The sequence below is a fragment of the Astatotilapia calliptera genome, chromosome 13 (assembly GCF_964374335.1).
Source record: "Astatotilapia calliptera chromosome 13, fAstCal68.1, whole genome shotgun sequence".
Lineage (NCBI taxonomy): Eukaryota > Metazoa > Chordata > Actinopteri > Cichliformes > Cichlidae > Astatotilapia > Astatotilapia calliptera.
The window spans coordinates 33,248,588-33,270,846 of record NC_137434.1 but is presented as its reverse complement, the minus strand read 5'-3'; the positions used below and the strand labels follow the sequence as shown (position 1 = coordinate 33,270,846).

The 22,259-nt window shown below is 42.3% G+C and overlaps 1 protein-coding gene across 1 annotated transcript; it reads left to right on the top strand.

Annotated features, from left to right (window-relative positions):
- Positions 1–7,741: 7,741 nt before the first annotated feature.
- On the top strand, positions 7,742–21,064 carry kcnk18 (potassium channel, subfamily K, member 18). The gene is made up of 3 exons (XM_026191185.2): positions 7,742–8,178; positions 8,333–8,476; positions 19,502–21,064. Exons 1-3 carry the CDS (start codon positions 7,950–7,952, stop codon positions 20,329–20,331), a joined length of 1,203 nt encoding a protein of 400 aa, XP_026046970.2. The 5' UTR covers positions 7,742–7,949; the 3' UTR covers positions 20,332–21,064.
- The last annotated feature ends 1,195 nt before the right edge of the window (positions 21,065–22,259 follow it).

Genomic DNA, 22,259 nt, shown 5'->3' with positions numbered 1-22,259 from the left:
CAGATCCTATGTGAGGTGAATCGGAGACCTAGAACTGAAACTAATCCTGTAGTGAGGACACTGTACTTTGATAGACCTAGCGATCGTCCTAGTGTACTATTAAAGGTTGTGAAAGTGCTCCTGCGTAATGGCAAAAGAACCCTGGAAACATATGCAATACTTGATGATGGCTCCCAACGTACCATGCTTCTGACATCTGCAGCTAAGCATCTCCACCTAACTGGGAAAGCTGAAAAATTATCACTCAGAACTGTCCATCAAGAAGTTGAAACTATTCAAGGGTCTTCTGTAAGTTTCCAGATTTCTCCCATCGCACATCCAGAGAAAACTTACACAATTAATAATGCCTTCGCTACAAGTCACTTAGCACTTTCAGACCACACCTACCCCGTATCCTCTCTTCAACGGAGATACAAGCATCTTCAAGGTATCCCATTAACCTTCATTAACAAAGCAGCTCCACTACTGCTCATAGGCTCTGATCATACCCACCTTATTACGCCTATTGCACCAGTTAGACATGGACCATTTGGATCTCCTGCAGCAGTCAAAACCCACTTAGGATGGACACTCCAAGGTCCAATCACAGACTTCCAACCCCAGAGCAGTTCCACGCATGCCCAATGTTTATTCACATCTTCCAGTTCAGGTTCAGGAGAACCGCTCCAGCACATCCTTGTGTCCGCTGATGGCTCTGAATTCATTCAGCCACCTCATACTCTACCATCAGCAGTACCTATGTCGTCACCGGCAGTGCCACTATCACCAGTTCCACCGCCTGTGGCTGCCATTCCGCCAGTGGTCAGGGCGCTGCCTGCTCCTGCATCACCTGGTCCTGCCTCTGCCAAGCCCCGTACATTGCCCCCAGCACCTGCAAAACTGCCCAACGGTCTGCAGGTCTGGGCCTGCCGCTGCATCCCACGCGGTTGGCATTTGGACCTGCTTTGCCGTCACCGCTGGTTACATGGTCGGCCCCCTGAACTGTCTAGCCTGCATTGTCGATCTCTAGGTCAACCCCCTGAACCTATATTAGACCTGTAGCATGTCTGATTCCTCTGCCCCCGCTTTGTGAAAAAGAGAATCTCTAATCCTTTGAACATATTTCTCAGTAGAAATATGGGGGCGGCTGTTGTAAAGGCTCACCTTTCAGCACATTCACTTCACCAGATGCACCTTGTTTCTTTTCCTCACCTTTGATTGGGTGTGGTGCTTGGCCTTAATTGCACTCACCTGTCACTCGTTATATAAGGACTGCACTCACCTACCCCTCACTCTTTCTTCACTCCCACATGGGGCGGCAGCTGAGGTGAGTTTCTCTTTGAGTCTCCTGAGTTCATGTATCATTTTGAGTTACTTAAATCGTACTTTATGTCCTTTTTAGAGAGAGCAGTCCATGTGTGTCTTTCTTTCCTTTATCCGTTATACAATAAAACAACAAAACCTGCAAAGATTAATGACTGCTTATTTTCATTCTAATCGGATGAGCCCATGATGACGACTACTGAAACCCTGAACCAACCTTCCTCCAAAACAGACACAGGAAGTCATTCCTGCCTGTGGCCATCTCCCTGTACATCTAACACACTGTAAACACTGCAACAGTTACAGCCTTTGACACGCGCTCTTTTCTACTCTGTAATGTTGCTGTCAATTTCTTGATATGTTTTTATAATCGCATCTGTCAACCCTGAATATTTATGACACGGTGACTTGTATATATTGCATGTATTGTGCTATTCTTCATTTCTTAACATATTGTATTGATAAATAGTCCAGTTTGTATGTATTACTGTTTATTAACGGCAGCCCACACAATTTCCTTAGGGAATAATAAAGTATTCTGATTTTGATTACTTATAGGAATGAATATCTGATACCTGATTGTGATTCGCTCAAATTAAGTCAAAGTAGTGTTTACTGTGTTTGACAGACTATCACAGAAAGAGGCCACAGCTGGTGTCTGATTGTGACACAGTTGGTTCTCACATGGGTCACTAAATATAGAAATCCCACAGCATCTGTTGTCTGTAGAGCTGAGGGCTGGATCATTCGGTTGAAGAGATTAAAGGGGCATAACTGCTTTAGTGGCAGCTCATACTTCCCGAAAAACGTTGCCTAAAATGCTGAACTTTGGATTCTTTATCCATTAAATTAATGTTTCTGATTTATTGTACTTTTTAATTAATATAGCAGGTTGGACTCTGATTCAGATCTTGGAACGTCAAAGTAGAATCTGTTTACTTACAGTGATGTTAATGATGCAACAAGACAAGGGGGGTCCAGGGAGGAAGGGAATCCAAATATCAGATAATCCACAAACTGTCATGAATCGCTGTGTGGCAGGCAGGAGTGGTGGACCCAAAATGCAGAACTCAGACACGGAAGTGAAACTTAAAGCGCAGCTTTATTGCTGGGAAAACCTCGTACAAACTAAACTCACCAAAAGACAAACAAAAGTCTGAACAGAGGAACCAAGGACTGAGACACTGGAAAAGAAATACAAAACTGGAGCAGGAGACTAAACACTAGGAGCATAGACACAGAACACACAGCTAGTTGAAGGTACGACACGACACTGAGCACAGGAAAACACAGGGCTAATATACACAGGGAGGTAATCAGGGAATGGGCAACAGGAGGGAGACACAGCTGGGAGAGATCAGGGTTAACGAGACAGGGGGAGCAAAGCGGCACACACTAACATAAGACATAGACTTTCACAATAAAACAGGAAATAAGACACAAGGATGCAGACTAAGAAACACAGACTTAACACGGGCAGAACTAAGAATAAACCAGAATAAGCTGGAACATAGAACATCATCATCATCATCACAAGCACTAAGAGAATAACGAAACAAACACACCAAAGTAACTTGAAAGGCAGATTCAGCATAAAACCCAACAAAGCACCAGAGAAACATAAAGAACAATCATTCAAAAATAAACCAAAACATAACTCAAAATACTGGGTCAAACTGACCCAGAACCGTGACACAAACACAAGCCCTCTCAGCTCTGGGTGGGATCTCCACACACTGAGGAAGGGAAACCAGGAATCTGTGGCTTTTTCTCAACGATCCAGCAAAGAGTGACTAGCCAGTGGTGTTACACCCCGGCCTAGGCAACCGGGGTGCAACGTAGAAAAACAAAGATAAGGAAAATAAAACCACGAAGGCTCTCCACCAAAATCCCAAACGAAAGTGTCTCAAAACGAAAGTATTGACAAAACCCATTTACAGCTATTTACAACAGACTATTTATTCACAACAAAACACCAAACTATTTACAACACGGGGGAGATCGCGACCATGACACACTGAAACACAGGGTTTAAATACCTAGAGGGAGCAATCAGGAAAATGGACAACAAGAGGGAAACACAGCTGGGGCAACTCAGAACTGACGAGACAGGGAAACGTAAACTAAAAAGACTAAGATAACACAGACTTTCAAAGTAACACAGGAAACACATAACAGTCACGCCAAAAACAACACACTGACAACACCGAAACGTAACAGTTCCCCCCACCCAAAAATCAAACATTTAACACCAAGTGAAAAGTTTGATCCAGACAGACGAAGCCGACGAAGGCTGGAGCGGTCCCACGGACCCTCCAGCGACGACAAAGGCTGGGGCGGTCCCACGGACCCTCCCCTCAGCGAAGGCAGACGAAGCTGATGAAGGCTGGAGCGGTCCCACTGACCCTCCAGCAGACGACGAAGGCTGGAGCGGTCCCTCGGACCCTCCAGCGAAGGCGGATGAAGGCTGGAGCGGTCCCACGGACCCTCCAGCGAAGGCGGATGAAGGCTGGAGCGGTCCCACGGACCCTCCAGCGACGACAAAGGCTGGGGCGGTCACTAGCCGCAAACACGGACACGCTGTTACGTTTCGGTGTTGTCAGTCTGTTGTAAATAGTTGTGAATGGGTTTGTTAATACTTTCGTCATGGGATATTTTCGTTTTGGGATTTTGGTGGAGAGCCTTCGTGGTTTTATTTTCCTTATCTTTGTTTTTCTACGTTGCACCCCGGTTGCCTAGGCCGGGGTGTAACAGTGGTCCTTAATGAGATCATCAGCCAAAGGTGGGTGACTATTCCAGGTGTGAAGCCAGATACGGGAACCCAGGATGAGTTCTGCCCACTAGAGCAGGCAACAACAACGAAGACAGACAGAGGAGAGCGAGAGCACCCGCCTGCTGTTCGGTTCTTGTCGTCTGTGATGTATTTTTCCAGGGTATCCGGTTCTGATTTTAGCAAACTGTTCAACTGGTGGGTGGTGGTGTACTGGGAAGGAGGTCAACGGTACAGACGCAGGGTCTACGAGGCAGGAGAGACATTGCTGAGTCTTTTCGAATAACTTCAGGCAGATAAACATGTCATATAGAAGAGAGGTCAGGCGAAACTGGAAATTGTGACGGACAATCAGAGGAAAGAGACGTGAGACAGGCAATGCTGGTAACAGCATGTGATCCAAAATGTCAGCACTGGCTAGATGGCGTCTTAACCAGGGGTGGCCAAGGAAGAAAAGAGTGATCAGCACTTCAAACAGATGCAAACTGATTTCTTCAGGGTGGTTGTCAGAGAGAGAGAGAGGTTTGGATCTGTGAGCTGTGAGTCTTTTCTGGAGGTCTTACTTGTAAGGACTTGGAGAGACGAATTAAAGGGCTTTCTAACTACTGTAACGCACATGTGAATGAGACAATCCCGTGATGTGTGCCACGCTTATGCAGCTAATCTATTCTTTAATCAATCGAGTTATAGAAAACTCTTTGGAGTGCCTTTTCCTGCCACCATCAGCTGCAACCCAACAATAAAGAGAGACGTCAGCCACACTCTGTTTACCTTGTTTTGTGGTGAAAATGTGATGAGTAGCTGCATCAGGATTTAAGCTTTCATCTAAAACACTGCTGAGTTTGGAGATTAACCCCGGCTGGGCTCATTTCAGTGCTCTGTCCTGAAACAGTCACCAGTCTGATTCAGATGTTCTCTTTTGGTTTGAGAACCGGGGAACACTGGGTGAGGAATCCAGCACATTCATCCAACTCACCTGTGAGGACCTCAGGGGAGGCGAGGTCGTTCCACGCTGAAAAGTGTCAGGAGGAGGTGGCTGTGTGACCTGAGCAGAAGGAATCGCAGCAGAAGCAGGAGGCTAATCATACCTTTGACTTCTGCGATCTACTGAGCGATTGCGACGAGTTCTCCGGTGTTGTAGCGAAGCATCGGCACGTCCAGCAGCGTTTCTTATGAGCCAAGGCCACACCTAACCACTGAGAGCTGGTGAGTCCATTATGTTGTTAGATGATCCTGTCACAGCCAGCGAGGCAGGTTGGACTCAAAGTTCAGTGTGGTTATTTACAGTGACGTTAATAATACAACAACGCAGTACAAAGGGGGAGCTGAGCTCCACGGAGGAAGGAGACCAAACATCCAAACCTCACATCTGATGTTTGTGCTTCGAACCTTTAACATGAGTTTATATTCATCCTCATACGTATCAAGGCCCTTCACCTTAAAAATGTGTTATTTCTTAATTATCTCAGACACATTCTTGTATTTTACATTTTATCACTGTTTCAGTTGCTACTTCTTCAGCTTGTTATAATACTGCCTCACAGGGACCCCCACTACGTTATATTGTTCCTTCTCACACTACTTCAACACTTGGAAACACAATAAATGTCTTGATTCCTGAAATGGGAACATGAATAGTGTCGACATCAACATAGGTGCAGTCGCTCTAATCAGTGATCACCTGCAAAGGACAGTGCTTTTACTTAACATCCACCAAAGACCCTCACAGGGCAAGATGTTCAGGGTAATACGTTCATTTTCACTTTTTATCACATTTTCTCCGGTCTGGGACACTCGGGGGTGGATACGCTCAAAACAGGAAACAGAACCGCCAAAATGAAGGACAGACAACATAGTACAGTTTCTGAAAATGTGCCCATTGAGTTTGTTGCTAAAACAAAATCCCACTCCACCATAGCTGCTCAATTACATTTTATTTTTATAGCATCAAATCATAACAAAGAGTGATATATTGTAGGGTAAAGATCCTCCAAGAACTCAAAGAAAACCTCAGCAATCAGTGAACAACCAGGGACAACAAGTAGGAACAGCACACCACAAGAACCCAGCAGCAGAACCCAGCAGCAGAACCCAGCAGCAGAACCTGGCTCAGGGCGGAGCAGCCGAGGGAGGAGACGGGACAAAGACGGCGCTCTGCTGTGGTACAGATTAATAGTAACTAAATGAAAAGGTGTGTATAAATACACGGAGAGTGAAAAGAGAGGAATGTATTAAAAACACAAAGTGCATCATGGGAAGCCGTCAGCAGCATTGGCCTATTTCAGCATAAGTAAGGGTGAGTGTTGCATGTATGAAACGCACACTGTTTCATTCAAACAGTGGTGGGTACGTAACTTGACGCAACTTAACTTACGCAGTAAATTTTAGAGCTTTTACCTGAGGAGACGTTTGTGTTCACCTTCACCCACCGTCTGTGCCAGCGCTGCTTTCTATCCTCAAGTGTTCGGTTGCTGTAAGTGCTTTCTACCAAGCATTCACACTCATGGACGGGTGCCATTATCTTTCCCAAGGATATTTGGACTAGAGCAGCCAGGGATCGAACCATCAACCATCAGTAGATGACCTGCTCTGCCTCCCAAGCTGCAGACACCCCCGAACGGCTAAGTTTAAAAAAGAGATCTGTCACAATAACTTACAGTGCAGAATATAATTATTTGATTCCTTGACAAATTTGTAAGTTTTCTGTAAGTATCTAATTTTTAAGGATACTTTCACAAATATACTTAAGCTGCAAACTGTAATTTAAAATGCACTCATTGATTTATTTACAGCTCACAACCACAGGTGTGATTAGACCATCTGTGCCTTCTCAAGTCATAATCTCAGGAATATGTGCGCTTTGACGTTGTTGTGTGGTGAATGTGTTGCAGAACTCACACTTGTAGGTGAAGCGGGTGGAGGGAACAGGAGTGGAGGACAGCCACTCAGAAAGCAGAAGACCAAGAGGTTTTGTCCACTATGCTGGATGCACCGCCGGTGAGAGCACAGGCAGCCGCAGAGTCAGATTCTCAGAAGAGCGTCACGTGGCAGCTCTCTGCTCCCCGCTCACCTGCTCTCCACAGTCATCTCACATTCCAGTTTGCCCCCCACCCCACCTCGCGCCCCATGTTTGCACATTTGGTTTTTTAGTTGGTTTCAATTTCAGCTACTTTGTGTAGTCAAATCTGATGTCCTTCCTCTTTCAGACATGTCATGTAAATCCACACCCATCGAGTCTCATCATTTTGTTACAGTTTGCCCAGTAAATCGAATAGTTTTTGTTTGAACCTCAGTGTTATGACTCTGCTCCTGGGAGCCACCTCTTGCCTTTCTGATGCCCTTCTCCCACAGGCCAAAGATATGCAGTAATTTGTGATTGTACAGGTATGAATATGAGAGGATGGTTGTCTGTCTCTCTGTGTCCTGTGACAGGTGATCTGTCTAGATTGTACCCACCGGGATAGGGTCCTGAAGAAAGTGGAAGAATGGCTCTTGTAAAGGTTTATTTGTAAAGATATTCAAAATAAAATACAAGTTAAAGTTGAAAGAACTGTGTAAATGTGATTTTATGTATGTGGGCCACCCTGTCTGGGCTGCTGGGTGTGTTTTTGGGAGTGAATTTGATCTCTGATCAGGAACAGAAACTTGTTCGGAAAAGTTCAACTGAAGATCATCAAGGGCGTAACTTTTTATTTATTTATTTTTAACCACGTGCACTAATTATTAAAGTCAAATCATTTCCGCTTTGGCTGTGCGCGGCCCCGCGACGGACTCGCGGTTCTCTGCACTTGGCAGAAGAGAGACAGACCGACGCAGTCAGCAGTTAACGGAACTACAGGCGCTCTCCTCACGGACTGCAGGCGCTGCGGGGACGAAGATGTCAGTGAAAGCGAAGAGAACAATAAGTGTAAAGAATGAGTCCAAGAAGTGCGCGGCGCGCTTTTGGAGGTTCGTTCCGCACCTTTTGCTGTGCTCCTCTTTGGTGGCATACGCAGCGCTGGGTGCGCTTATTTTCCAACACATCGAGGGACACACACCGTCCGCTGTCCAGGAGGAGTACCACAAGTTTCTGTGCCAAATGGTAGAGACCGTACAAAACCTCACCGGTGAGCGCTCACAAAACTCTGTTTGTAGCAGATCAAACGTGTCTTTGATGAACTTAATTATGGGTTTGGTAATTAAACAGACTTTATATTATCATTGTATCAGTAGCATCACTGATTTGCTCTGCACTGGGATTTTCTCGTCTCTCTTTCTCAGCTAATAGCACCGCCACTGAACAAATAGTGGAGGGAGTGACGGAGAAAATGCAGAACGAGTTCCAGCCCATATGGTTCCAGAGACCTGATAGATGGGATTTTTTCGGCTCTATGTTCTTCTGTTGCACTGTTTTCACAACTGTTGGTAAGTCCGTTGTGATGCCGTACTAATCACTAAACGATTATGTGCTTTTTTATTTAAGTTTTATGCAAATCCGAAGAAGAGAGTGGGTCAAAGATATAAAGTATTCCGTCTTCTTGTCAAAGAGTAAAACTCTAACATATGTCAGTCTTGCTACTACCAGAAGAATAATCAGCTAAAACTCAACTGAAGTGGCACAAAACCAACAAAAATATCTGAGGCTACACCCAATATTTTCATATTGGGTGTAGCCTTCAATATGAAACCGTTCAAATGTATGTAAGTTTTTCAAATATGAGGTTTCATAAGACAGAGCCGTCAAGATATACAGTAAACCACAGCAACATATATAACTGTGGATTATTTAGCTGGGCAAAAAGTCATATTTACACAGACAATCAAGTGTCCTGTTGTATCAAAGGCAGGACTGTGAAATTATTGCCTGACTGTGAGGGCGCAGGTTGTAATACTCCAAATGTGGCTTTGCATTCAGACATTTAGGTGATTCGTCTCCTAAAAAGGGGACTGACTGACTGTTTAAAGTGTCTGTGAGGAAGTTTAGCTTGTGCTATGTACTGGGTGATAGCTTATTTTGAAAAAAGCACCACTTCACATCTAGTTGTGTGGATGCCTCACAGGCATCCACACTATTGAGTTCCTGTTTCTCTTTATTCTTTATTCCACTATAATCTAGTTGCTTCCGTACGTTTTTTGGCACTTAGCTACTTCCTCAGTTTTCAGCCGATTTTCACCGTTCAAACTCTAAACTGTTCTGGTTTTTCTGGAGATGGGTGCTATGACTTTTGGTGTTTATTACTATTATACTTTTTAAAATATTACACTTTTTTCCTTTTTTTGTCCCATTGAAATGAATGGAAAACTTCCACAATTCTGCTAAAACTTGCTTGTTTTTGAAACTTAACGACCTCCTCATACTTTCATAGTATACAAATACATAGTATTTGTACCCAATCATAGTATTTCTGTCATATCATTGTATTTGTGCCAAATCATGGTATTTTTGCCAAATTATAGTATTTGTGCCCACTTAATATTTCTGTTGGAGCTCAGTCTGGGGGGAGTTTTTTCTCCTTATCTTTCCTCATGTGGTGCATTTTCCATTGTTATACCTCTCTGACCTGTCTTCCCCATGTGATGTTTTCTGTAATGTATCTATGGTCGGAGGGTAAGATGGCGCCGCCATTGCGTGCAGTAGGTCGGCAGCCTTATGAAATTTCCCCTTGTGGGACTAATAAAGGTATATCAAATCAAATCAAATCAAAAAACATAGTATTTCTGCCAAATCTTAGTAATTTTGCTCAATGATAGAATTTCTGCTATGCTGTAGTACTTTTTGCTTGATTATAGTATTTCTCCTAAGTCAATGTATTGCATGTAAATCATAGTATTTCTACCAAGTCCCAGTGTTTCTGCTAAATCATAAATAATGTTTTAGCACAAATTGTATGATTTGGTTCAAATATTATGATTTGGCAGAATTTTCTATGTTTCAGCACATGGACATTTGGCAGAAAAAATATTATTTAGTATAAATACTAAGTTTTAGCAGAAATACTATGTTTTAGCACAGATTTAGCTAAATACTATGATTTGTCGCAAATGCTATGATTTCGTACCAATGCTGTGATTTGGCACAAACACTGTGATTTACCAGAAATCCTGTGATTTGGCAGAAATAATATCAATTAGTTCAAATATTATGATTTAGAAGAAAGACTATGTTTTAGTATAAATACTATGTTCAAACTTTAAAAAATTCTGCTATTTCTGCTAATGTGTGCTATGACTTTTGACCATTGAAATGAATGGAACACATTATCAATGTGGTCACTAATTTTGCTTGCCGGGTTGAGCTGTTTTTTAGCTCAGTGAGATGAGCAGCCATTCTCAGAGCGAGAGGCCCGGGTTCAACTCTCGCTTATGGCAACAATTTTTTCAGTTAACAGTTAAAAATTTTTAAGTCTTTTCAACACATATTTTAGCTTCTTCACCCCTTTTCAGCAAAATTTTCAGTTTTTTCACCCCTTTTCAGCACAAATCCCAGCTTTTCTTTTTGTTGTTTTCAGAAAAAAAACTATTTTCAGCAGAAATTCTGCTGATTCACCTCTTTTCAGCACAACGTTTTGCATCTTTACCTTTTTTCTGCAGAAATTCTGCTGATTGACCTCTCTTAAGCAGAATTTTCAGTCTTTTCACCTCTTATCAGCACAATTCTCAGCATCTTCTGCTCATTTCAGCACAATTGTCAGTCTCTCCATCTTTTTGGTTTTGATAATGACTTTGGCTCAGTGAGTTGAGTAGCCACCTTGAGACCAGTAGGGCCAGGTTTGAATCCTGCTCATGGCACAATTTCTTTTCACCTCTTTTCAGTACAAATTTCAGCTTCTTTACCCCTTTTCAGTAGAGCTTTTGACTTTTCACCACCTTTCAGCAAAAATTACTGCTTCTTCACCTTTTTTCAGCATAATTTTCAGTTTCTTTACCGCCATACACTTTTTGCAACTTTTAATCTTTTTCAGCTATTTTCAGCAGACAGCTTCAGCGTTACGGCATCCACACAGCATTTTCGCAGGAAACGCAAATTTTTTCTAGTTTGTATTGTTATTCAAAAATGATGCTTCATAGGAAAACACACACTTTCTAAACTCTCTAAAACAGGCAAATTGCTGATGCCATTCATGGTTACAACTTTTGCTGATGTTCTGTCAGTAAATAATGGCACTAAGCAAAGACGCAGACCCAAGATAGCCAACACAGGAGTTGTTAGGTAGCTTTAAAATAACTGCAAGATGAAACTTTACTCCCAGGTCCAAATCACTCTGGAGCACGTTATCCTCAAGGTTGTCTCTACACACTGCTGCATTCAAAGAAAGGTTAAAATATCAATACTACAGTCTAAATATCAGGAGAGCAAATCAATATGCTTTCAGATGTGTGGCTACATGTTGGTCTCCCAGTTCCTTCCCATAGCATGATGGTGCCATCACTTTGCTTATTGGGGAGGTAATGAGCAGTGCCCGGTTTCCTCTAGCCATGATGCCTGGCATTCAGTCCAAAGAATACAATATTTGTTTCATCAGACCAGAGAATTTCTGGAAAGTTTTCTTCTCTCTACAGAGCAATACTGAAGCTCTGTCGGAGTGACCGCCAGGTTCTCCTCCCTAGCTAAGGTTGTTCTACCTGGATTGTTCAGCTTGGCCTGGAATTTTCTGTGTCAGAGCTCTACAGACAATTCTTTGCACATCATGGCTTTGTCTGTGCTCTGACATGCACTGTCAGCTATGGGATCATATCTAGACAGCTGTGCCTGTCGAACTCATGTCCAAAAACTCAGTTTACCACAGGGGGACACATGTGGTGAGTTTCATCCAGTCTCCCTCCCAATCCAGACCATCCATCCACGCATCCATCCGTTTATCCATCCGTCCATCCATCCATCCATCCATCCACGCATCCGTCCGTCCATCCATCCATCCATCCACGCATCCATCCATCCATCCGTCCATCCATCCGTCTATCCATCCGTCCATCCATCGGTCCATCCATCCATCCATCCATCCACGCATTCGTTCGTCCATCCATCCATCCATCCATCCATTCACGCATCCGTCCATCCATCCATCCATCCATCCACGCATCCATCCTTCCATCCATCCATCCATCCATCCACGCATCCATCCATCCGTCCATCCATCATCCATTCATCCATCCACGCATCCATCCATCCGTCCATCCATCCATCCACGCATCCATCCATCCATCCACGCATCCGTCCGTCCATCCATCCACGCATCCATCCATCCACGCATCCATCCATCCATCCGTCTATCCATCCATCCGTCCATCCATCCATCCATCCATCCATCCATCCATCCACGCATCCGTTCGTCCATCCATCCATCCATTCACGCATCCATCCATCCGTCCATCCATCCATCCATCCATCATCCATCCATCCATCCATCCATCCATCCGTCCATCCATCCATCCATCCACGCATCCATCCATCCATCCACGCATCCATCCGTCCGTCCATCCATCATCCATCCATCCATCCACGCATCCATCCGTCCATCCATCCATCCACGCATCCATCCATCCGTCCATCCATCCATCCACGCATCCATCCATCCATCCATCCATCCATCCATCCACGCATCCATCCATCCATCCATTCATCCAAAGAGGCCAAAAAGTTCAGTCTTTGTTTCACTGAATCAATGAATGTTGTTTCTTATGGTCTGAGAGTCATTCAGGTCCATTTTGGCAAACTCCAACGCCTTGGTCAAAGAGTTCCTTGGTCAAGAGAACCCAATGGTGACTCTGACAGAGCTCCAGGGTTGCTTTGCACATGACCCTGACCGATGCCCTTCTACCCCAGCTGCTCAGATATTTAGTTGACATTCTCTCTCTTTCTCCTTTAAGGTGAAACTACCATAGAAAATGACTTCTTATTGTAATTTCTAATAGCAATATCACATGTGTGTTTTGTCTTGTTTTAAAGAAAACATTTTTACACATTCTAAATTTGTTTACCTTTGCTAGTGTGGCATCGTGATGCAGCACTAATAAGGCCTTTAAAACCAAGCCTGTGATACTGAGCATTATTGACTTGTTACTCTTCTCTGGTCAGTCTTCATTTGCTGCGGTCTGCCTTACTTGTGGCTTGATGCACTTTTGTGCTAATGACTGTGTGCTGATATTGCAGTATTGACATTGTCAGGCACTAAACGTACTTCCCATGTAAGGTACATTTTATATATATATATATATATATATATATATATATATAGAACACGTTGTTTTAGGGTCTCGTGTGTTTACTAAGGTCAGAATGTATTTGATAGTAGATTTGTTATTTCTCCCCAGTCACTGTCTGCAGTAGTGATTATAATATAATCATTGTGTGCATAGATGTTTCCTCATAAAGCGAGTGACCTCTCTAAACATTAGTAACCACAGCAACAGATAGCCTGGTTAATTAATGATTGTATGACTCTGGGCTTTGTTCAGGCTTCACGGAAATGATGCCTCTCCTCAAACACAGCATCCCTCCATCCGAGCGAGAGTTACTTCAGTCAAATGACCAAATGTATTGGATGCTGACAGACTTTAAATGTCATGTCCTCCACAGCACAGACTACATGCACCTCCAAAAATGTACATTCAGAATTTATAAGCCCCCTTCTTTGAAGGTGTTACAGTGCTGTCAGTACTTGAAATTATGTTACTCACTGAGCATAGTTTCAACTAATTTAATACAGTCACATATAAAAAATCAGTCCAACAAGCAAACATCCAAGAACAAATCATGTCTTTCTTTATCGATGTCTAATGATCAGATGGTCGCTGGGATTTGGATTGTTGGGATATCTGAGGCTCTGTAAGTGTGCTTGGGACCAGTGCCACAAAGATCACTGACTCTTCTCTTGGTACACTTTGCAAAGGCACTTTCTAAAACTAATCAGAAGCCTACTGCACTTGATGTCCGGGAGGGGAGCTACGAAACATATCATGTTGACAACGCGAAACAGCCCGCCAATCATGCAGCAGCTACACATCCCAAATGGAATCAAGCTGTGTTTACCACCACACGTGACTGAGGTAAACTAGTCAGTCAGCCATCGTTTTACATCAGAACACATTAAAAATGTTTCCCGATGTGAATGTCTGCATGCTCTCAGTTAGAAGTCAGCTGCAGAGTGCTGCTCTGTCCATCATGCACAGACAACTGTGATATCGCCCACTGTCTGGTTGATTCTCTAGTTTGACGCCTACATGTGGGGGTTTTGTCTACTGCAAAGTTTTGTTTGTTTGTTGTTTGTTATTTGTTTTTGTAAGAGCCAGAACTGATCATCTTTGATTGATAAGAGTGGCATGCCAAGTTCAGCTAAGGCTAAATGTGTGAATTTGTGTTGGCCATTTTTCCACGGGAGTCTAAAGATGTTGACTTGCGTTGGTTTTTGATTATCAGGAGTTAATGTCAGTATATACTCACGAAATATAGATAATATTTTTAAAGATAACTAAAATTTGATATGTTAATTGTGAGCGAGTTCAGCAAACCACTTTGTTTTCATTTTTTAAGCCTTTTTTGACCTGGAATTGATGATCTTGAGATTAACGATATCTTTTGTAAGACTTGGGCTGACATAGGCAGCATCAACCCTGGCATATTTTCCAATGTGACCAGAATCTTGAGCTTCACCTTACCCAGGTTTAAGCCCAGGAATAACCTGCTGTGAGATAGCAGTGCTAACACTGTGTATTTTACTGTCGTCATGTCAGATACCAGACACAGTTTTCAGTTACCTGTAGTTTCTATTCTGTCCCTCTGACATGTCAGTGTTACTGTATCGCTGCCTGTAGTGCTCCCACTCCTCCGCCACCCCAGTGCCCAACTACAGACCTAAAGAGGATGTTTACTCCTGACTCCTTGGCTTCTATGTTTATATTTAAGGGAGTGTTAACGTGTTCTATAACTGTATTGCTCTAATAAGTCAATCATTTCAAATTTGAATGCTCTAACTCAAAATTTACATACTGAACATATACATTAGGAACCCCTCTAACTAACCCACGCAGAACTCGCATGGACACAGGGAGAAGATACAAAGGAAGGGCCCACCCAGATGGCGGCGTTGAAACCGGGACCTTCCTGCTATGAGGCAGTGAGTGGGGTTAAGTTCACTCCAAACTGCCCATTGGTGTGAATGTGAACTGTTGTCTGTGTCTCCCTGTGATGGACTGGTGATCAGCTGGGATAGGCTCCAGCACCTCTCACCCTGAGTGGGATCAGCAGAGGATAAAGGCTAGATGGATGGATGCTGTCAGAAATGTACAAATTTCCATGATTTCCACAGCTGATTCTGTTGCTATTCCTTATTCATAATTTATCGTTATGATGAATAATTATTGATGAATTTGTTATGGTTATATTGTAAGTGCTGAGTAAACCATTCTTAGCTAGAACTGACCTGATTTGATGTGTAAGAGCCTTGTGTAGATACATTAGTGTTACTGTCAAACACATCACAAGTGGTAAAGAGATCTAATTGCTAATGGCTTAGCAGCTACAGGAAGCCCACAACTCTCCAAAGGCGAGGCGCGTCCAGAGGAGAAGGCCTTTTACATAACCGCAAAAAAGCTTATTAGAAGTTGTAGAGGTTCAGAGGAACATTGTCTGCTGTGTTGTCTTGTAAGCTGAAGACTTCGTTCAAGGCTCACAGCAAGAGTGCAATTTGTCAAAAATTTCTCAAGGGCTTTTTTGAACAGACCAACATACTAGTTCTCTTTTAAAAACATAAATTATTTCCATTCTCACACAATACCGGAATTATTTCAGGAAAAAAATTACCAGGGTCAAAATTATTAGCCCCCCTGAAAAGCTGCCATAACACAAACCAGTAATGTGCTTTAACTTTGCTGAGCTCAAAGCTTGTCAAATCAAAGTGTATTATGATAGGGAGCTGGTGTGACCTCTGTGTAGTGTCTTCTCTGGTCTGCATTCACAACAAAAAGGCAATGGTTAGAATGCTCTCTTTTTAATGTCGTGGGCAATCAGCACAAAATCTCGCAGGAATCCTCCATTATTCTGAGGATTACATTTCCACTTGCAGTGTGATCGTATAGTGGTAAATTTATACAACCAAAATAGAAAAACTTCAACACCATTAACATTGCATGTTAAATTTCCCAAATGAAAGGAATATAGAAATATATTTTAAAGCTGTACATGAAACAATGTAAATTCTCTAAACAGTGTGGCACAGTCACATACCTGCATTCACAACAAAAAGGCAATGGTTAGAATGCTCTCTTTTTAATGTCGTGGGCAATCAGCACAAAATCTAAACGGGAAAGCAACAACAGAGTTAGCTAACTATGCTCCCATTTTGTTTCCTCTCCTCACAATAAAGAAATCTCACATAAACGTGCACTCAGTTCAACATAAAGACTGGAGAAATGACCCGCAACAAATGATGTATAAACAACAAAAATAATCGGGTCAGACTGTATTACTTTAACAGCCTGCGATATGATTTTTCCTCCCCACGACATTTGCGCATTCCTTACCTCGCAGGAATCCTCCATTATTCTGAGGATTACCCAGAATCCCTTGCCCTTTGTGAATATTGCAGGGTGACTTTTTCGACAGTAGGTGGCGCCAATGTCCCATTTAGCGGGATTTAACTTCGACTCTATTTAACTATGTTACACTGGGTTATGTTTCAGTTTACACACAGTATAAAAACGTCATGAAGGGTTTGAGCAGTCACTTCAGAAAGCATCATGCCAATAACTGATGTGAGATCTGTCCCAGAAAGACCCCAGAACAACTGCCAAGACACTAGTAAATGACTAGAGCTCAGTTTCAAAGACAGTCACTAGAAACCTTTACAGAAACATTCACCCGCAAGCCTAAAGCGGGTACATGAAAAATGTTGGTAACAGATCCTTAAGTCCTGTAAGTTGCAAGGTGAGAATCAGACTTCTTGGCTGTGCACATGCCACAGGCGCTTGATTGGATCAGGATCCTAGGAATTTGGAGGCAAAGTCAACACCTCAAACTCCTTGTTGTGTTTCTCACACCAATCCTGAACCCTTTTTGCTTAGTGGTAGGGTGCAATATCCTTCTGAAAAAGGTGCCAGCCATTAGGGAACACTGTTTCCATGAAAGAGTACACATGGTCTACCTCAACGATCATTGTTGTAGGTGGTGTGTGTTCATTCTGCTTCTGCCGTCCTCAGCTAGCCATGATTACAGCAGGTTCACCACTTTTCCTTCCTTGTATCCTGTTGTCTAACAATCACAGTTTGCTCTTTGTCAAACTTCTCAAATCCTTATCCTTTCCCATTTTTCCTCTTTCCTGCACATCAGCTTTTAAGGACAAAAACTTCACTTCCTCCCTGAGAGATACCTCCCACTATCTGGTGTTGAAGAGATAAGCATAATAGACTCCAGTTTGTGCATGTAAATGGAGAGTCCTCTTCACACACTGAGGTTAATTATGGAGTTCCACAGGGTTCAGTGCTAGGACCAATTCTGTTTACATTATACATGCTTCCCTTAGGCAGCATCATTAGAAGACATAGCATACATTTTCACTGCTATGCAGATGACACCCAGCTCTATCTGTCCATGAAGCCAGATAACACACACCAATGAGTTAAACTGCAGGAAGGTCTTAAAGACATAAAGACCTGGATGGCCGCTAACTTTCTGCTTCTTAATTCAGATCAAACTGAGGTTATTGTACTCGGCCCTGAAAAGCTTAGAAATATGGTATCTAAGCAGATTCTTACTCTGGATGGCATTACCTTGGCCTCCAGTAACGCTGTGAGGAACCTTGGAGTCATTTTTGACCAGGACATGTCCTTCAACGCTCATATTAAACAAATATGTAAGACTGCTTTCTTCCATTTGTGCAACATCTCTAAAGTTAGAAATATCCTGTCTCAGAGTGACGCTGAAAAACTAGTTCATGCATTTATTACTTCCAGGCTGGACGACTGTAATTCATTATTATCAGGAAGTCCTAAAAACTCCCTGAAAAGCCTTCAGCTGATCCAAAATGCTGCAGCAAGAGTCCTGACAGGGACTAGAAAGAGAGAGCAGATTTCTCCTGTTTTGGCTTCCTGTTAAATCCAGAATTGAATTCAAAATCCTGCTCCTCACATACAAGGTCTTAAATAATCAGGCCCCATCTTATCTTAATGACCTTGTAGTACCATATCACCCTATTAGAGCACTTCGCTCTCGCTCTGCAGGCCTACTTGTTGTTCCTAGAGTATTTAAAAGTAGAATGGGAGGCAGAGCCTTCAGTTTTCAGGCCCCTCTTCTGTGGAACCAGCTTCCAGTTTGGATTCAGGAGACAGACACTATCTCTACTTTCAAGATTAGGCTTCAAACTTTCCTTTTTGCTAAAGCATATAGTTAGGGCTGGACCAGGTGACCCTGAATCCTCCCTTAGTTACTGCTGGGAATTCCTGTGATGCATTGAGTGTTTCTTCTTCAATTAACTTTTTTACTCACTATGTATTTATATTGCTCTCAACATTCAATTATAGGTTGTTATTAGGCCAGCAGCTATTGATTTTTTTAGTAATTGATTCATCTATTTTCCATCATTAATTGAGTAATCAGACATAAACACTTTTGTCTTATTCAGGAGCAATAATAAATATCCAAAAGAGGAAGAACACAGGTGCTCATTGGTTTCCATTTGAGAAATTTCAGTGTTTTTTGCTTCGTCCATTTCATTTGTCAAAAACAAAAAAAGAAACCTTTTGCATTTACTTACCATATTAAATGTTATTTTTTAAAGAAAACATTTTCTTAAATGCAAAAATATATAAATACTCTCAAGTAGAGTCAAAGTCAAATAAAATCAGATAAATATGCAATAAAAATGAATCTTTACTCTGAGTGTTTGAGTGTGAATGAGTGTGAAGTTTGTCCTGTGCTTTGATGCAAAGTGTCTGTTAAAAACAAGATGTTATGATGTACATTTTTACTGGCTTGTGAAAAAACTTTTGTGTTCATATTTTTAAATGTTACTGCAATTTAAGTAAGACAGTATTTTATATGATTTCACTTTCAATGTGAAAATGTTATGAAAACCTTGAAATAAGCACAGACTAGTACATCTGGTGCCCCTGTAGACCCCATGTACGTCAGCCTTCATCAAGCTGTATAATTAAAACATGCTTCAGACTAAGCTAACAGTTCATCTGCATGTTGTTGGTCACTGCACATGTGTAAAACACACAGTGGTGGATGGAGCAGCTACAAAGTTTCTTCATGTCAGAGTTTGTTGATCAGGAGCTTTGATGCTTTTTCCCAGCGCAGGTTTTCATGGTGATCACAGGAGCTGTGCTGTTTTCAAGTATAACAAGAACGTTGTCTAGAAGGGTCATGATCACATTTTTCCTACACAAACGTTACCAAAAGCCAGTCCTATAATTAACAGTTTAATTACAGCTTTAAAATGTCTGTTGTTTCAGGTTATGGGGAGATCTATCCCGTCACCCTGCCTGGTAAGGTGGCGTGTGTCTTCTATGCCATGGTGGGCATCCCTCTTATGCTTCTGGTCATCCTCGATGTTGGAGACTTCCTTGCTATGGTGATGTCTAGAGCCTACATCCATGCTCACACCCTTTCCAAAAACCTCTTCTCCCGCACCTGGTCTCCATGGAAGACTGAGGAGAGAGACTCGAGCCGCCAGGTCCTGGAGGATGGTACTTTTGTCTTCAGCCGTGACGTTGTGATCCGCGAGCCCCTCGACATCCGACAGGTGCTCCGCAGCCAGGCAGATGTACGGCACAAGTCCATCCAGCTTCAAAACAACAAAGAGATTTTTGAAAAGATTCTTGCCAGAGAGAATTTACTGAGGGAGGGTCCACTGCTCAGGACGCTGTCCTGCCCAGAGCTTGATCGTCTGCCACCACCACCCAAAGGATATGCCTTGTGGGATTTCGCAGGATTAGGAGATGAAATGGAAACACTGAATGTCCCCTTCGTGCTCATTCTTTTCATCGTCTTTGCCTACATTTGCTTTGGCGGCTTGATTCTGCCAATATGGGAAGATGATTTTAAAGACTTTGATCCCTATTACTTTTGCTTCATCACCCTCACTACCATTGGTTTTGGTGATATTATACCCAAGCACCCCAAGTTCTTCATGCTTACCTCGCTGTTCATCATTGTCGGCATGGCTATCATGTCCATGGCTTTTAAATTGAGCCAAACACGAATTGTAAGCTGTTACCGCCAATGTGTCAAGTTCATCAGCAGAGGAAACGTGGAAACCTTTAAGAACAGCGAAAAGGATTAGGTCACCGAGAGAGTCTCTGCCTCACTCTTGGCTTTGAAACAGGCCCATATCAGGAGCCAGTAGGAGTTGCATGCCTTTTTTCTTACAAGCATGAGTAAAGGAAAAAGTTGCATGTGCCCTTCACGATTGCGCGCTGAAGGAGGTTTACATTTTCACAGCTGTAATAATGAGGCTAAACATTTGTTTCTACGTAGAGACAGTGAATCACAAGTTTTCCATGTTGTTGTGGTTGCCTTATACATCAATTAGCTACACATAAGTTATTAATGTGATTGGGATTTAGGGAATTGGACTGGGGACTGGCTAAGCCACTCCATGACCTTAATCAGCTTCTTTTTTAGCCATACCTTTGTTGCCTTAGTGGTATGTTTCAGGTCATTGTCCTGCTGGAAGACCCACCCATCGTCAGTGTTCTGGCTGAGGGAACAGAGATGCATGTCAAACATATAAAAAGAAGAATCACAACAACAATTGTCACCTTCTCACCTGCCTTATACACGTCTACAGTCTTGTCCGGATGTCTTTTGGCAGAACCTCTTGGCCTTGTTGGTGGAGAGGTTGGAATGAAAGAAATTGCTAACCATCGGCGAGGCTGTAGGTGCTCAAATATTTCACTCAGTAACATGCAAATCAATTTATTTATTTAACTTTTATGCAATGTGTTTGTTTTTCTGGATTTTTGGTTGATATTCTTCTCTCTCTATTAAAATGAAACTACCATACAAATGATAAACTGTTGATGTCTTTGTAAGTGAGCAAACTTACAGCAGCAAGGTATCAAATAATCCTTTCTCCCGCTGTGCTTCAGGAACAGGTTAGTTTATTTGTACCCGTGGTCTGCAGCAGTGTGTCATCCATCCTCACATTTACTGAAATACTGAAGAAATAAACAAATGAAACAGATTCACGTAGCATCATGGTAAGGTATAGTATTTATGTAGTGTTTTTCTCATTTTGAGCACTTAAAGCACTTTATTGTCTCATTCACGCACGTTTTTCTTTCTCAGCACGTTTAACCGAATGTTCACACAGTTTTAAAAAGTTATATATATTTGTTTAGGATGGTCTGTCAAGCATTTCTTCATTAGAACTGAATTCATACATTCATGCAGTAACGTGTTTTGTCCAGCAGGTGGCACCGAGAGAACACGTCAAGCCTAAAGCACTAAACCAGTTTTAGCACTACTAGCTGGGTTACTAGTGAATGTTTTAACAGCACATCTCTACCTACCACTATACTTACAATAAAGAAGTATAGACAACATCGTTCTAACATTACCAAATCTGCAGTATTAACTTTAAACTTAGACTGTTATAATATTTAAGCTTAGCTGTACCAGGTTTAAATATCCCACAGTACTGAGCAGCTGTTTTATCTTTCCTTCATGACTTTGTTTGAAGCAGCAATCCTCAAATAAACTCATGATAAGTGTTGGGCTCATGGTGCTGACGAACATTTAACTGAATTTGGCTGAAATCTGGCTGCAACCAGTGAGTGCAGTCACCACAGCAAGAGGACACAAAATGACACAATACTAGGATCATACACTTTATTGTACTGTCTTAGAATAGAATAGAATAGAATAGAATAGAATAGAATAGAATAGAATAGCTCTTTATTGTCGTTGTGCATGTGCAATGAGATTGTCTGTGCATGCATGGAATAAAATATAAATAGAGAGCAGGAACAAATATTAAACAGGAGAAATAAACACAATCAAAATACAAAACAAGAGAAATGCGTAGAAAAATAAAGGACACATGTTAGAGAACATGTTGCAGAGCGCGTAGTGTGGCTGCTCATGAGCAATACAGAAAACTTTGTAAATATTTGCATCTCTTTGCAGTGGTAAGGTGGAGCGGTCGTGGTCTGGTGCCAGTTTTCTAGGTTAATCTGTAGGTGTGAATATGAAGGTGCATTGTTGTCT

Bases quoted from the DNA above. Each gene is read 5' to 3' on its own strand.
- kcnk18 (XM_026191185.2), top strand. From the start codon at position 7,950: ATGTCAGTGAAAGCGAAGAGAACAATAAGTGTAAAGAATGAGTCCAAG. The intron at 8,179-8,332 runs GTGAGCGCTCAC...TCTCTTTCTCAG, and splicing joins GACCGTACAAAACCTCACCG to CTAATAGCACCGCCACTGAA. The intron at 8,477-19,501 runs GTAAGTCCGTTG...CTGTTGTTTCAG, and splicing joins CACTGTTTTCACAACTGTTG to GTTATGGGGAGATCTATCCC.